We start from the raw sequence: 16,509 nt of genomic DNA on the forward strand, positions 1-16,509 counted from the left end.
TCAATTTAAATATATCTGTCTTCAGAGAGCATGATCAAACCATAATATAAGTATTGTAACATGAATACTTCAATATTCAGACGAATTGAATAACTTTAGACCAATATTTATTTAACCCACATTATATTTAAATATTACAGCCATTTAAATTAAACCAATAAAGAACATAATGATCTCACCGTCCATATTTAATGTAATTGTTTGTGTCTTAGAGGAGCCTGACCCCCGGGTGCACCTGCAGATATAATCCCCTTCAGCTTCAAGTGATGCGTTGTCAATTGTTAGCACGCGGTTAAGGTCACGTAGTTTGGTTCCCGCTACAAACGGCCTGCCGTCCGCGCGATACCATTGGTAGTTGAGAGGTGGACTGAAGAAAGCAACACTTCTTACATAATTTCTATTCTATATTTATAGCAGAAAAGAGGCATTACTAGCTCTACCTGTCTTGGAAGCATTTTTGAGTTAAGGCTGAAGGTTTCAGTATTGCTCTCCAACAATTACACCTACGCAACATTACAACCCCTCAACTTTTTGCTTTGAAAAACATTTTTGGGAGCATTATACAGACACGGATTTATCACTGTGTATTATGAAGCAACTCAACTCACGAGCCATAGGCAACACACTCCATGCGTATATTGCTTCCCTTTATTGTGTTCTGCGGGAAAACATTCGTGTGAAGAATTGGACCATAATCGGCATCATTGTCTAAAAAATGGTAAGATCAATAATGATTCAACAAATCTTACAGTGCAAGTTTTTCGAAAAATGCTAAAAAAATACTAAATTATTAAACTAAAAACAAACCTACCCATAAAGCCTTTCAGCTTTGGTAAGTAAACCAGGGATTTACTCAAATCATTTACTTTAAAATGGACTATATGAATACATATTCCAGATTTTGATAAGAAAATACTAGTACATGTTATACATGATTACTTATTGTGAAAATATCATAAGGATGTCAAAAGTCACTTGGTTTGTTCAAATGGGATAACATATTAAATAGAAATTAATTCCTGGCTACCTTTTATTCCACAATCATAATAAAAAATGTGTATTATACATATGGCAAAAACTTACTTGTATCTCCTGACAGCAGTAATTCTATGCCCATGTTTGTGCGACTGACTGAGTTGGATTTTGCAAATCGAGCATTGTCCGGCTTAACCAGTGTCACCACACAGAAATAGTTTTTATTGGCATCAGTTGGCTGCACCTCGGAAACGTAGAGACTTCCATCGTTTGAGACAAACAGGTTGCCGTGGCCCTCGTAAACAAAAATGTTAGTGGCTGCGTTCTTGAACCATTCATAGTTCACTCCTAAAATCAAGCATATGTAGTGTTGGAAAATAGGAACATCCGGCTGATAATTAGCATTATTTTGTTTGATTTTAATAATTGCATGTCCCTATTAACTTCTAAATATAACATTCTTGTTGCTATCCTTTTGTTTTCAAGTTGGTGAAATACATGTGCAACATGACTGAAGTTTGAAATATTGGATAATTATTATTTTATTAGCATGAATATAGTTGAATAATCGTATGTTCCTATTAAGTGTAATAGATCCTTGCGCTTATATGCAGGATCTTGGTCATGTTTCAGGCTTCTGACTTGTCCCTGTAGTTTCCATGGTTTCATTTAAATTGCATGTTTTTGTTTTCAAATAAAGTTGGTAAATATAAGTACCTAAGTTGGTGAACAATAGTATGTAAAATACAAGTTTGACATTCATGAAAAATTATTATTTAAATGATAGTTTTGGGAACTGCTGTCTCAATAATTCATTATAACACTCATTTCATATCAAGAACTTACTTGGTGAATAGGACGGTGCACCACACTCCATCTTGGTGCCTTTAAACTCGGCTGCATAAACAGGCTTAGGACGTATGTTGGAAAACTGGTCCAAGTCTGTTATAAGAGAATAAAAAGGGATACAAATATCAAATTCTTTCTTCAACTTTTATAGCACTCTTTAAAATTTCTTCCATGCATTATGTTGTAAGGGCTATTTATTTAAACATATAACCGATGGTTTTTTTTAAATCATATATGGTCGGTTGTCATTTTCGCTTATTTGCATCTGTAGGTGGTTGCCAAATTGTGAAATTTGCTTCTGATGGGGGGTGTTGAAATTTAAATCGCATATGACGTAAGGGTGAAAATCCCTTCAGACCGATTTAACAGATAATTTGTGTTACCTCCCTTAAAATGTATATACTGTGCGGAATACTTCTGGTTTTTGGACTAGGGCACTTGTGGCCTAGTTCATAGCCGTAACCGCGATGTCTGCATTTTCAAGCCGCATCTGGGGGTTCACTGACGTAATGAATTCATACGCTGTATTTTGATTGGATTGCCGTTAGCGAATTTGAATAATCAAAGTAGTACCAGAACTGATTACAATGAAAACATCCAATAAAAATAGTTCTCCTAACAAGACAAGCTAATTGTATGTTCTTTTAATGAAGCACAGGAAATGGGTACGTAGCGAGTGAGTTAATCGGGTTAACTACATGAATGTTCTTGCATATGCTCAGATTATATGAATATGAATATAAACATATTGGAAAAGTACGCATCGACATTTTCCGTTCAAAGCTCTTTATTGATAGACTGGTAGCCGCTTTCTCTTTTATTCGAATAGAGACCAGTATCAGCTAACCACGGTGCCCGTCACGCATTCGAAATGTCTTGTGGGTACGTAAACCAAATCAAGCGTGGGGTCTAAGTAGTAAACAACCAGGATATTTGGTGTTTTTTTTTTTTTAAATATTGTTATCCTTTGTATAAAATGTTGGTATTAATTTATTAACAGGGCTGTTCTTTTTTTCGACATAATTTGCATGTTTCCGTGACATTTTCTTTTTAAATACAAAGTTTATTATTTAACTAATCATTGCATGGCACTCAGCATTTTTGAAATACAGCACGATTTTTGGTTTTGATTGTTTAAATACTATTAATGTAAAATAAGAACCATATGCTGCGTACCTGTATAACATTATAATTTGTGTTTTTGAGGAAAAGTAAATTCGGGTACCAGTCTACTGTATTGACTCATTCACTCTGATCAGAGCGGCCGAATGATTCACACATGTACATGTTATCACTACTTCCGGATGCTGATGGTGTGAATTTTATATGTGTTATATTGAAGAAATTCATCAATAAAGTCGCCATTGAATGATTACCACCATCAAACGGATTTATTGTCATCTTACCGTGGATAGATTTGACACGTTGAATTTCAAGCAATACAAGTTCGTTTGATAAAATCATGTGATTTCAATTTTGCAAAATGGAGATAAAGAAATATCAAATATGCGCATACTTATTTATGAAGTTTCATTCTAAATGAAGCCAAATGTATTAATATGTGCACAGCATCTGGCTTATGAATATGATGAATGTTTAGAATGTGCATAGAAAAGTCTTGGAGCCATTCTCAGTGTAAGTACATTTTGTTCAATGACATTGTGTGATAAACCATCGCCATTTGCCTGCTCACTTTTGATTTCTACTCTTATTATGCACCAGTCAATTGTTACCACCCCCTCGGGGTATACTAGGGAAAGGGGCAGTGTTTTCACCTTTCAGGTGTCCTCGCAGTGCCTGATGATTGCGGTGGTTTTATCTTCCCGCAAAATATAGCGGGGAATTACCCTTACCTAAGAACCTTGGGGTGCGAGGTTATCTGGCAGGGATTTTACCACCAGTTCGTTCCTGCAGGGTAGGGCAGGGATTTTATAGGGGATTGGTTGGACTGAAAGTAAAACGTATTCCCCAGACCTGGAGGCGGGGGGGGGGGGGCCTGGTTACATTTGACTGGTGCATGAAGTTCTTTTTCTGAAGACGCTTTCAGCTCACTTTTTGTTTCCTAGCCAAGAATGAAAATCAGTAATCACCCAATGTTGTGGCATAGTGAAGTAATGAAGATTTAACCTCACAACAGCCTTTCTCAAATGCTGTCCAGGCTTTTTTATGCTTAAGAATAACTTACCTGGCGATGTCAGACCAGAAATCGTCTTGGCATGAGATTGGATTACTATGGATCAGTACGCACCAGTCAATTGTAACCAGGGCCCCCACATCCGGGGGTATACCGGGGAAATGGGCCGTGTTTTTACCTTTCAGGTGGCCCCGCAGTACCGGGTCTTCGTGGAAAATACAGTGCGGATGTGGCTTAACCTAATGTCCCTTGGGTGCTGGGGGGGATTTGGTGGGAACTTTGCCATCAGATCATCCCTGCAGGGTGGGGATTTTAGCTTGGGTTGGCTGGACCGAAAGTAAAAGTCCCCGCTATTCCCTGGACCGGGGGGGGGGGGGGGGGGGGGAGGGGGTGCATGGTTACAATTGACTGATGCATAAGCTTGCGTATACATTCAGATTCAGTGTTTTGGTGCGCAGTTGACAAATTAACTAATTACTTATTAGAAGATAAGAATATATAATTATTTATATAAGTTATACTTTGCAATCTAAATCATAGATTTGAAAAAGGTAACCTGTATTAATAAATGCAATTATACATAAATAACTGTGCAAATCTTTATGAATCATCCCGTACCTTGCAGGGTCTATGTTATTTTTAAAAAAATTATACTAAGGGAGCTTTCAAGATTAGCTTTCCAATCGTATATACAATGCAGTTTGAAACCTTGATAATTCAAACAAATCTTTGTTGCAGACCATTACTATTATTAATATTTGATAAGTCACAGACATTCTTTTTTATAGAAACCTGACATTAACTTGGTATCGATGTGTACCGAATTAATGCATTGAAACTTACTAACTGATGATGCACATGGTTTACAAATGATTTATTAATAGCAGTTATTTCGTGACTTTCCATTAAAAAAAGATTACTAGGTACATTGTATGTCTACCGAGTATTATTCATTCCTTATGTGTAATCTGGCGTTGATGTTATTATGTGATTTAAGCGAGTTAGGTATATATCTGGAAATTCCACCCAGTAAGAGTAAGTCTGAATAGCATAGTGAATTTGACACTGCACTGCATTTTTTTTTTTACATTTTGGTATTTTATTTACAATAACGATATCAAAGAGTAAAATAGTTTATTAAAAATTGTCCTTAGATTCGTTAAAGAAAAAAAAACTTTTTTGGTGCCAATCTGGTGTACAGTCCCTTTCATAAACAACAAGTGAAGCCAATGCTGTATAAAATTTGAGACAAACAAAAAGAAGACAGTACAAAGTTCAAAAAGTGTGATCAATTTGAGAATACCTGGTACCTTACGTAATTTATAAATTTTCATGCGATTCAGACAATTTTAATGCTAGAAATCACAAAAAAAAACATTCCCTTGAATTATTCCCATCATAGTTTAAACTCATAATCAAGTTTCAATGCATAACATTTGAAATAATTTTAAACAGATGAAAAACTGTTATTTTTAAAAAGCACAATACATTGTTTATCTTTTATGTGACCTAACATTATTATAAAAAATTATTCAGATCATAATTTAGAGACTTGTCTTGCACTTAAATGTGAACAAGTATGCTTGGTATGGGATTGAACACTAAGAAAAACAAATTTCAAAGAATAAAATTAAATGAAGCACAAAATATACAAAAATTGAAACTTTTTAGACTTTCAAAACTTTAACATTTATACTAAATACGGTTACATAAAATGATGAATACATTTGTAGGATTTGATATCCCACTAATGGTAACCGTCGGCTTCGTTCATTCTAAACTTTTTCTCAGTGATAAGGAATAAATTTTATTCACTGCAGTTGTTTTCTAACTTTATGAATATAAGAACAATGGAAACAATGCATTTACTACTGTTGATCATTGCAGATTGTGGGAGGTCATGGTTGATTTCACTGAACCACCAATAAGCCCTGCCGAAATTTGATTATAGGTGTTTTTGGTAGGCATGATTATTATGAATCTTAATTTTAACCATCATTTATGAATGTTTACAAAATCATTGAATATTGAAATAACAAGCGAAATGTTAGTTTGAATGATGAAAGCCATGAAATATGTGAAGTATTCAAAAAGAGACCATTTTCCAGCTTGTGTAAGTATCGAGAAATTTATTAAGTAAAATTATTTATTGTTTATCTGGAAAATGTTGAAATCTCATGTTTAGGCTTATAGTGATCATACTTGATTGCTATGTAATTGCAATATGTTTTATTCATTGCAATATTAATGTAAAACATTTTTATGTTGACTTAAGTTTGTAGATAAAAACTAATGGTATAGGTGATATGAGAATGATCTCTTAAGTCTTTAAAATCCCTTTTGGTATTCTGAGTTCTTTGCTCCAGTCTTGATCAGTTTAGCTTTTGAAGATTTTCAAAGTAACTGCAAAACAAGTCCAGCTGTCTAGAAAGACTATGTTAAACCCTTACCAGATAAAATTTCTAGTGTTTTCAAATTATCAACTTGGCAATGGTTTTATCATAACATAGGATATTAATGCTAGTGGTTTTAATGAAAATTCTAGTGTTTTTGTATGTGGAATGATATATCATAAGTGGCACTAAATTGAACATAATTTATAGTTCTCATTGAAAAAACACATAGCCCCAAGTACATGTTGGCCTTAGTTTTATGGCTTGGATGGAGTCAGGTCAAGAAAATTGCATGTAACATTGTTAATACATTGTACTTTCCAACGCAAGAACTGTTTGTTTATTCAAGTTAATAAAGCCATCCCCACACCAAGGAAATGCAGTATTGCTTAACCAGCTCAATTGACATCATGATTTGGACATTAAATTGCTACAATTAAAGGCACATCTAGATATCAGAATTATTCAAACTCTGATTTAGCAACCTAATTATAGTTTAATATATGAACTACTTTTGCGAAATGAAAGCTTTTTAGATTTACAAGGGTGGGTAAAAGTATTTGTAGTGAAGTAAATGTACTGCAACACCTGATACATGTTGCCTAGGAATCCTACAAATTCTAGGCACTCCAAATGGTACAGTTCTATTCAATTCGGAGTGCCTGAAATGAAAGCTTCTTGATTCTACATTCAACATCTTTCTGTATGACCAATGAACAGGAGAATCATGAACCTACAACCATTTGCAACTATTGAGATAGGGAGCTATCAGGACAGAGACAGAGGACAATACAAGAATGGCCAACTGTTGCATTTAGTAATTATTGGTTAGATTCCCAGTCATTGGTTGTGTTTGTCAGACTGTTTTTCTGGGCCATGATTATTGATAGTCATATGAATGTATTACTAAGTGCTTATTATTATTATTATTACAGGTACAATTATTCAATAATAATATTTATAATGCGCAAAATATTGTTTTATACTGAAAACAATAATTTTATAAGATCTTTCAATAAATTACAAATCTGTACAACCATGTTCTGTTTGTTTTCCAATTATTTTTTAAGATCGACACATCAACTTGCTTCAAAAATGACAAATATGCCTTTTATTTTTTTTCAGCAAACAAACAAAGAGTTCATGGCATGAATTATATGCTTATTCTCATCAAAATATATGATAGCAGTACAGTTGCATCATTAATTGTATTTCACATCATTCTAATGCGTCATTAGGTTTGATGAGATCTCTTTGCCATCTTGAAGTCAAGGGACTTTCAAACTCCCTTGAAAAAGAGCTTTTGCCAATTTCTGAGAAAAGTTTAAAGGGTATATTTAAAAAAGTTAAAATCAAGTTCTCTTTGACAAATGGACTGGAGATGTGCCATGTGATTCTGGCTATAGCGGTAAATCGATGATTTCAATGTATTTTCAGCAACAAGATAATTTGAAACATAAAACACGTTGACTATAGAGTGCAACATTAAAATGATAGTAACTAACCCTTCAAATCTTGGAAAAATGTTGTGAATTGAAACAGAAATGGTTCAATATCTGTATCATCATTAACTGCATCCTTTAAAGCCTAAAGCAAGATCAGTAAATTAATTTTTTTACCTTTTATACTAGGGATGGCAACGAGTACCCGAGTACTCAAGTACTCGATCGAACGTCCGAGTACTCGAGTACCAAATTACTACTCGAGTACTCGGGAAAAAAATCTATAAAAATCACCAAATACACGATTTACAGACAAAATATCAGATCTGGTTAGTTGCCAAGAGGACAATTAACTGTCCCTCTAATCCCCGCTGTGTACACAATTGACCTCAATCAATTAGTTGAGAGTTGTTGTGATAGTTGCAAACTGTCATCAAAGGACCCATTATTTTAAATTAGCACTGATGTCAATTAGCGAAGTTTTGATAGCGGTACTTTCACCTACACAATTCTATTGTATACCAATTAGAGACCTTTCATCAAACAATGGACGCTAACGAGCAAGTATCGACCGACCGTTACGAAAATTTATTGATTTCTTAATGGGCGTATTTTAACTATTTTTGCAATGATTACACAATTGATTGGTTGATATTTTAAATCAAGAATTATGAATATTAATGAGGTCAACAAAAATTACACAGTACGAAAAACTATCATTTAAAAATAAATTATAGAGTGAACAACTGAACTTCGTATTGAATTTCGTTCACTATTTTTATGTATGCTTTTAATTTTCGTTCATTGTAATTCTGATTGTTGTTTATTTCTGCAGTGCATACTTGTATAAAATGAAACGAATAAGACAAATTAAAAGCCTGAAACAACATTTGTTTTCTTTTTATATCAATTTTTGTTAAAATACGTAATGAAAGTTTACTTTAAAGGTGAAAATGACCAATAATACGACCAACGCACAATATACGTCATTAATGATACATGTATACACAATCTTGTCTTTGCGAACACATATTCAATTTTTCCGAGTAATCGAGTACCCGAGTACTCGATCGTCCGAGTACTCGAGTATTAATTTTACTACTCGTTGCCATCCCTATTTTATACATGTAAATTTTAAATTGCTTCTGAAGGGGGTTATTAAGGATCTATAAAACAAATCGAGGTAGGACGCTCAAACGGTTAATTTGCTTCTGTAGGTGGGAGGTCTAGTTCAAAAGTGCCTTCCCCCCGTGGGTTTTATGTTTAAATGGAATAGCCCTAAAATGGTTCACTCACTCAGGTCAGTAAAAGCAAAAAATGTTGATGACTTCATGCATTTAACAATTAACTCTTAAATTCAAGGATTTTTTCTTATGCTTCTGGATAAAAATATCAGATATATTATGTTATTTTCACTGCTTATGTTTTCACTGCTCTTATAGATTGGTTTTTGTGTTGCTACTTGTTAATAAATGCAAGGTAGCATTCATTCATGCAGGTTAAAAAAATCCGAAATGACGCCAGCAAAATGTTGTCATAGACTGTCTCACTCACATGATATTCCAATTAGCACCAATTAATTTGACAATATCTTAGATTTAAGCCTAAAAGAAACAGACTATGAGTTCAAATTTGATATGAGATTAAAATTGATTTGCCTTTTTTAACACAGACAATGATATTTTCACATTACTCGCCACTCGGGAAAATTCCTATATAATAAGTCTCTGGAATTTAAAGTTTCTGAGTTCTATATATACAAATATCCTCTCTGTTGTAATAAATTTTGTAAAAGGAAAAAAATGGTAATATTATAGCATGATTTTATTTAATACAAACATGTAGAGATGGAAGAGCTTCCATTTTTTTGAGAGCAGAAAACCTAAGAATTAGTTTATGTCAACTCTGACATAATTGGGATGTATTCCCTTCTCCTTTTTTTCTATTTTTTCTATTTGCAGGTAGGTAGGAATGCAATCGTAAAATCAACCTCTGATCTACAGCTATGGATACAACTGTCACTGTCACCGTTACAGTTTGTTTCAACTTTTTGTACATCTTTGTCAATTGCCAAGAGCATTTGGAAATTTTATGTACCTATAAACTTTCATTATAATGGGTCAAACTGTCAACTTTCGTATAAATGTTACACTGACTGAAGCCATTGCATTTAGAGTATTCAGTGTTTGAAATTATAGTACCGGTGTGTGCAATGGGGGGGGTTTATACTCCGCTCTACATTTATTTTGGTAAATCAGCTGTCAGCAATTTATGATTTTAATCAGGTAAATTGTTAAATCTAAACAGTGTCAAAGTAGACAAACTATCGTCTCACACACCAACTAAAGCTTGAAGGTTCTTAGCATGCATTTACTGAATAAATAGACAGAGGGTCTGCAATACATTAAGTCACCTTAGTGCAAGAACTCAATATCTGCTTCTATGTCTATATGCAGTTATTGAGTTCTTGCACTAAGGTGACGAATTTTAACCCTTACTTAAAGTAGACATTAAAGGAATTTCTCAATCATAGACTATGTAAAAGAACATTTATTACTTGTTATAATACAGCTTAATAGAAGCCCCTAGGGTTCATTCCAACTGATAAAAAATTATTACAGTTAACATCAATTTCACCAATCGCTACTAGCCTACCAGTACTTTTAATATTTCATTATAATGGTGTCTGATTAAAATCTAAAAATTAGTAACATTATGATAGTACTGCAGAATATGGATTGAGATTGGTTAAATGAATTAAATTGACTGTTGCACAAATGATGACAATTTCAGGACAATGCAAAGTTTAAGCATACAAATAAAAGCTACCATTAAGAAGATGAACATATACAAGACAGTTTCAGGCCAACAGAAACTTACATCCAAAGTAAAGTGTGGCTTCATTACTAAGCACAGCTCCCACTTCATTTTCTGCCTTACAGTGGTACATGAACTGGTCCTCGGTTTGTTCTGGGGAACTGATCACCAGTCGCCCACCTGGGAATCAAAGGAAGAGGAAAGATATGTCTTAATGCTGACCCCAGCAAAAGGTTGTGTTCTGTCAAACAATAAACTCTTCTTTGAAGAAGGTAAAGGGACAATTTATATGTAGAGGACACAACTCTCTACTAATATGTCACTTAAAGAAATCTTCCATGTCTTGAATACTCCATATTGAGATGATATGTAAAAAGCAGAATGTTCTCGCCCCTTCAGCCAACAAATGCAAATGAAACCCAAAATTCTACAATCATAAAAATTATACGTAATGTACAATAAAATTGACTTTTTGTTATGCCACAATCCTCGACCCACCACTGACTGAAATACTCATGAACAGAAGAACTTAACTAGTATTTAATTATGTTCTGTTTCTTACTTACCAGTAATCGTGTATCTATTGCTGATGGCGGAAGTGACTTGTGTGGCGATTTCCTGCACGTTACCTCTCCGCCACCATGTGTAGCGAGGAAGAGGGGTACCAGTAGCCACACACTCAAAATCCACCTCCCAGGCTCCCTCAATGTACTGGAGTGCACAAAGGTTGAACAATCAATCAATCAATCAATCAATCAATCAATCAATCAATCAATCAATCAATCAACTAAACATTAATCAATGAATCTGGTGACAAGTTTAATTGCATGAAACAAATTACTACCAATGAGTTGTAGATCTGATTACACTCCACAATACTTCATTAAGAATACAAAGTCATAATATAAATAGCCTAGGCACCAATGATTGAAGAACAATTCAGATCCAGTAGAATAATCCTGGGGACTGTCAATGCCCCCCCACCCCCGAAAAAAAAGGTCATATGTTATAAATGTGTGTATAAAGTCTGTAAAAGCCAATTAACATAATTCTCCATCAAATAACAGATTCCTTGCAAAACAGTACTCAATAATTACATAGATGTCCTCCGGCTGACGCACAATGACAGGTCCTCGTTGGATTTCTTTCACATCTGTCACACCCAGGCCGTAGTCTGAAGTGAAAACCCTATTTAAGGTATGCTGTCTATATATTTAAGATTACTTTTTTTATATTCCAAATTTAAGTCACAAACTATCATTGTAATGTAAAGTACCTACAGTTAGCATTCAACACTGACATGTTCTAACTACACAGCTCTTATATGACTCGTGACCTTCCAAGCTATTGTTACAGTATAATTCATCACCTTAGTGCAATAACTCAATAACTGCATATAGAAAAAGAAGCAGATATTGAGTTCTTGCACTAAGGTGATGAATTATATAACATTTCACCTCAGTGAAAATGCCGCTGTCTTCTAAAACTTACATTTTACTATTCTAACAAATTGTTTTCTATCATTTTTCTTGAAAATAACAGTTATCTCTGTTTGGAATATACTGTACAAGTGCCACCCCATGCTCAACTCCCTAGATTTAAGCTTCCGGGGTCTTTTCATTTAGGGATCGTAGTCGTTACAAAATTGTAAATCTGTTGAAACATTGCAAATGGCAAAAAGTTGATTGTTTTCAGTTCCTCCTATTGTTTCCATCCTTAATACTGGCTTCAATATACACATATATAGCTGCATAACAAACAAGAGCTGTCACAGAGACAGCACGCTCGACTATTCCGCCGCTTTTCAGTGTAAGGATTAAAAAGTTTTGGCAAAACATGCATGGATCACTGTTAGATTAGATTTCAATGCAATACATGATGTGCGGAGATATTAACATAAATGTGGTTACATGCAAAACCTTAACCAGGATTTCTGAGTCGAATAATAAAGGGCAATTATTTGCATTAAATGCAAACTAGAGTTTTCTAACTTGGTAAATTAAGTAGGTTGGATGGTTGAGTACCATTGTATCAAGTCTCAATGCAATACCTCAAGCAGTTGCTGAGATATTAACCTCAGTGTGTGTATACCACGTGATAAATTGCGTAATAAATGCTACGTCGGAAGGCAACATTTTGCTTCGAATGAAGGCTTTAAACAGAGATAACTTCACTATTTCTTCACCATTTTAAATAAAACATAGCGCAGTCTACGCCAATTTTGGACCCCCGCCTTCGGTATTTTACCAGAGTTTGATTGAGAGTTTAGTTTCTTAAAACACTTCAACAAACCTGTTCATAATACGGCCGTCTGACGGAGCACTGTCAAAACATTATTTTGGAAACAGGTTTGTCGAAGTGTTTGATGAAACTGGTCACCTTACTAAACTTCGGTATTAAATCGAAGGCGGGGCTATTTAATCGACATAGACTGCCCTTGGTTTTATTTAAAATGGTGTAGTAAAGGAAAAGTTATCTATGTTTTAAGTCTATATTTTAAGCAAAATGTTGCCTTCTGATGAAGCATATATGACGTAATTTATCACATGGTATACACACACTGAACCTATGTGTGCTAGCACGCACAACCTTGACCAGAATTTCTAAGTCAAATAATAAAGGGCTATTATTTGCATTAAATGCAAACTAGAGTTATCTAACTTGGTAAATTGAGTAGGTTGGATGGTTGAGTACCATTGTATCAAGTCTCAATGCAATACCTCAAGTAGTTGCTGAGATATTAACCTATGTGTGCTTGCACGCAAAACCTTAACCAAAATTTCTAAGTCAAATAATAAAGGCCTATTATTGGCATTAAATCCAAAGTAGAGTTATCAAACTTGGTTAATTAAGAAGGTTGGATGGTTGAGTACCATTGTTTAAAGTCTCAATGCAATACTTTAAGTAGTTGCTGAGATATTAACCTATGTGTGCTTGCACGCAAAACCTTAACCAAGGGGTGACGCCGATGCCGACGCTATGGTGAGTAGTATAGCTCTTCTTATTCTTCAAATAGTCGAGCTAAAAATATGACACTTAATTTCAATGTACAACTAAGACTAAATTCTCCATTTGACATGGGCCGGAGGGATATTTCCACTCAAATGTTTCCATGGAATTTTTCAGAAGTTTTATTATTCAACCATATATTACCATAATCCCTATTGAGGATGTCCTGTGCCAGGGCGGCCCCTTGCTCGACCTCGCAGATATAGGCTGCAGGGGTACTGCCGGTGATGTTTGTCCATCTGTATTCAGTCTCTACAAATAAAATATAACACAATATATATGTCATATTTCAGGAGAAATCCCCAGGTTAATTTGTATAGAAAACCAGGGGATCATTTATGTGCCTAAGAAATGTGTCAATAACTCACACATTAAATATTTTTCTGTAAGGCTTTCTGAGAAATCTTGCTCAGAAAAGCAAGGCATTTTCCAAAACTAGAGGGATTTTCCTAGATTGTCATTTATCACCTGACATTTGGATTATTGCACTTGCGGCACTTTTAAACTCATTATAGTTATACTTGCTTTTCTTTTTAATTGAGAACTACTGTACAAAGCCATCTAGTTTACATTTGCCCCAAATGCAATCCTATGGAAGTGCTCCATTAACTCTTTTACATGCCAAGCTTTGTCACAAAATGTCAACCCTAACTTAAGTTATTCAGTACCAAACTGTTATCTATTTTTAGTAACTGTGACCTTGACTTAATAACATGAAAGTTCTTCATAAACTCTATCTATATACCCAGTTCCAAGTTTGGTCGCAATATGTCAACCCTAACTGAAGTTACTCAGTACCTACCATTTTTCAATATTAAGTAACAGTGATCTTGACCCTATGAGCCACAAGTACAATCCCATGAAATTTCTCCATAAACTCTACCTATATACCAAGTTTAGACACTATGTGTCTATCCTTACTAAATTATTTGATACAATAGGTGAGTTTGACACCAACTATCTGCTGATTAGAACGAACAACAACATACATCATTCTATTTACCAAGTTCCACTTTGTGAAAACCTGGTTAAAAATATGAAAATGTGCCTGTCAAAAGCAATAAAAAAGTTGATCAAGGGCGATTATTTGATTTAAGGGTTAATGTGGAGTTATGTAACCTAGTTGTGTGATGGCTACTGTGTTATTAAGTATAAAGGCCTTTGAATGAACAGTAGTTTTTGAGATCTGAGTTAAAACCAAAAGTTGCCCATAATCTTTAACCAAACTTTCCAAATCAACCAGAGGCCATAATTTATATTTTGAATATAATGGAGTTATCTGATGGCCATTAACAACTGTCTGAAGTATATGAAGTGTATTGGAGTTATACCGGGTATGTTAAATTGCCAACATATCCTAAAACTTAAACCGGACACAGAGATGCTTGGGTATGTTCATGTAGTTTTACCTCCTTTTACTTCAAGAAATTCAGCTAAAACCTTAATCGGGATATTCATTCCACTCTGGGAGATCTGGGGATGGAATCCTCAGGAAATTTCCCCCTGCCAGGTGGATACAGTGTGTGTATACCACGTGATAAATTGCGTCATAAATGCTTCGTCGGAAGGCAATATTTTGATTTGAAAAAGGACTTTAAACAAGGATAACTTCACTATTTCTTCACCATTTTAAATGAAACATAGCGCAGTCTACGCCGCTTACAGGCCCCACCTTCGGTCTTTTACCAGAGTTTGAATGCGAGTTTAGTTTCTTAAAACACTTCGACAAACCTTTTCACAATACGGCCGTCTGACGGAGCATTGTCAAAACATTATTTTGGAAACAGGTTTGTCGAAGTGTTTGATGAAACTAATGACCTCATCAAATTTCGGAAATAAAACAAATGTGGGGCTCTTTAAGCGGCATAGACTGTCCCTTGTTTCATTTAAAATGGTGTTGTAAATGAAAAGTTATCTTTGATTTAAGTCTTCATTTTAAGCAAAATATTGCCTTCCGACGTAGCATGTATGACGTAATTTATCACGTGTTATACACACACTGTGGATAATAATGTGCCAATATTTATTTATAAAAGACACCAAAAAGTCGTGTCAGCTTAAATTGATTGACTGATGTACAATGTAAAATACATAGATGTCTATGACCTCAAATATGCTAATTAGTACAGTAATTTTAATGTAAATGTTCGGTTTATAATATACTCCGTTTCTGTTTGATAAATGAAAAATATTAAAAATGCTAAAAACAAATGTACCCTTTGTTTATAGCTCTTCAAACACTCTATAGTACATTTGAATAAGCAAAGATACCCTGGATAGTGTAAATGCTTAACTATTTGGGTATAAGCAAAGATTCTCAGGCAGAGCTACCATTTACCTTGTGTTGTATGAACAAGGATCCCCCCCACCCCCGGGGGAAAGCTACAATAAACCTGTATGGGAATAAGCAAAGATACCCCCGTAAGAGCTACCATTTACCTGTGTGGGTGTAAGCAATCCTATACAGCTTTGATGAGAACCCAGGGGCTCGGTTATCTAACCAGTATGTGTATCCTGATGGGTCGGAAATCAACCCTGCCTCGTCCCAGTAAACTCTCCCCAGCATGTAGTAGCCAGATGTCAACCAGAAATTCTCCCTGGTAAAGGTAAAATACAGGTTACAAACAAATTCCGTCTATTCATGAACATAAAAATGTAAAAATTGATGATAATGATGATGATAATAATGATGGTGGTGGTGGTGATAATGATGATGATGATGATGATGATGATGATGATGATGATGATGATGATGGATCTGCTGCTGCTGCTACTGCTGCTGCTGACCATGATGATGACACAACGACGATGACAACACAACGAAATTGATGATGATGATGGCAATTAAAAGTAGGAATAGGAGGATAATGATCTGTTACAGAACACAATA

The 16,509-nt window shown here is 34.8% G+C and overlaps 1 protein-coding gene across 7 annotated transcripts in view; it reads right to left on the reverse strand.

The window, feature by feature from the left end:
* Nucleotides 1–16,509, reverse strand: part of LOC128203488 (contactin-like) — a 48,220-nt gene that overhangs the window by 12,819 nt on the left and 18,892 nt on the right. For all 7 annotated transcript variants that reach the window (XM_052904921.1, XM_052904918.1, XM_052904917.1 and 4 more), the window contains 9 exons: nt 16,059–16,216; nt 13,764–13,871; nt 11,708–11,784; nt 11,177–11,321; nt 10,674–10,790; nt 1,822–1,917; nt 1,084–1,323; nt 609–708; nt 180–367 (listed from right to left, as the gene is read on the reverse strand). In XM_052904921.1, the coding sequence (XP_052760881.1) occupies nt 180–367; nt 609–708; nt 1,084–1,323; nt 1,822–1,917; nt 10,674–10,790; nt 11,177–11,321; nt 11,708–11,784; nt 13,764–13,871; nt 16,059–16,185 (1,198 nt within the window). In that variant the 5' untranslated portion in view covers nt 16,186–16,216. The remainder of the gene's footprint in view (nt 1–179; nt 368–608; nt 709–1,083; nt 1,324–1,821; nt 1,918–10,673; nt 10,791–11,176; nt 11,322–11,707; nt 11,785–13,763; nt 13,872–16,058; nt 16,217–16,509) is intronic.

Source organism: Mya arenaria, chromosome 9, assembly GCF_026914265.1.
Source record: "Mya arenaria isolate MELC-2E11 chromosome 9, ASM2691426v1".
Taxonomy (NCBI): domain Eukaryota; kingdom Metazoa; phylum Mollusca; class Bivalvia; order Myida; family Myidae; genus Mya; species Mya arenaria.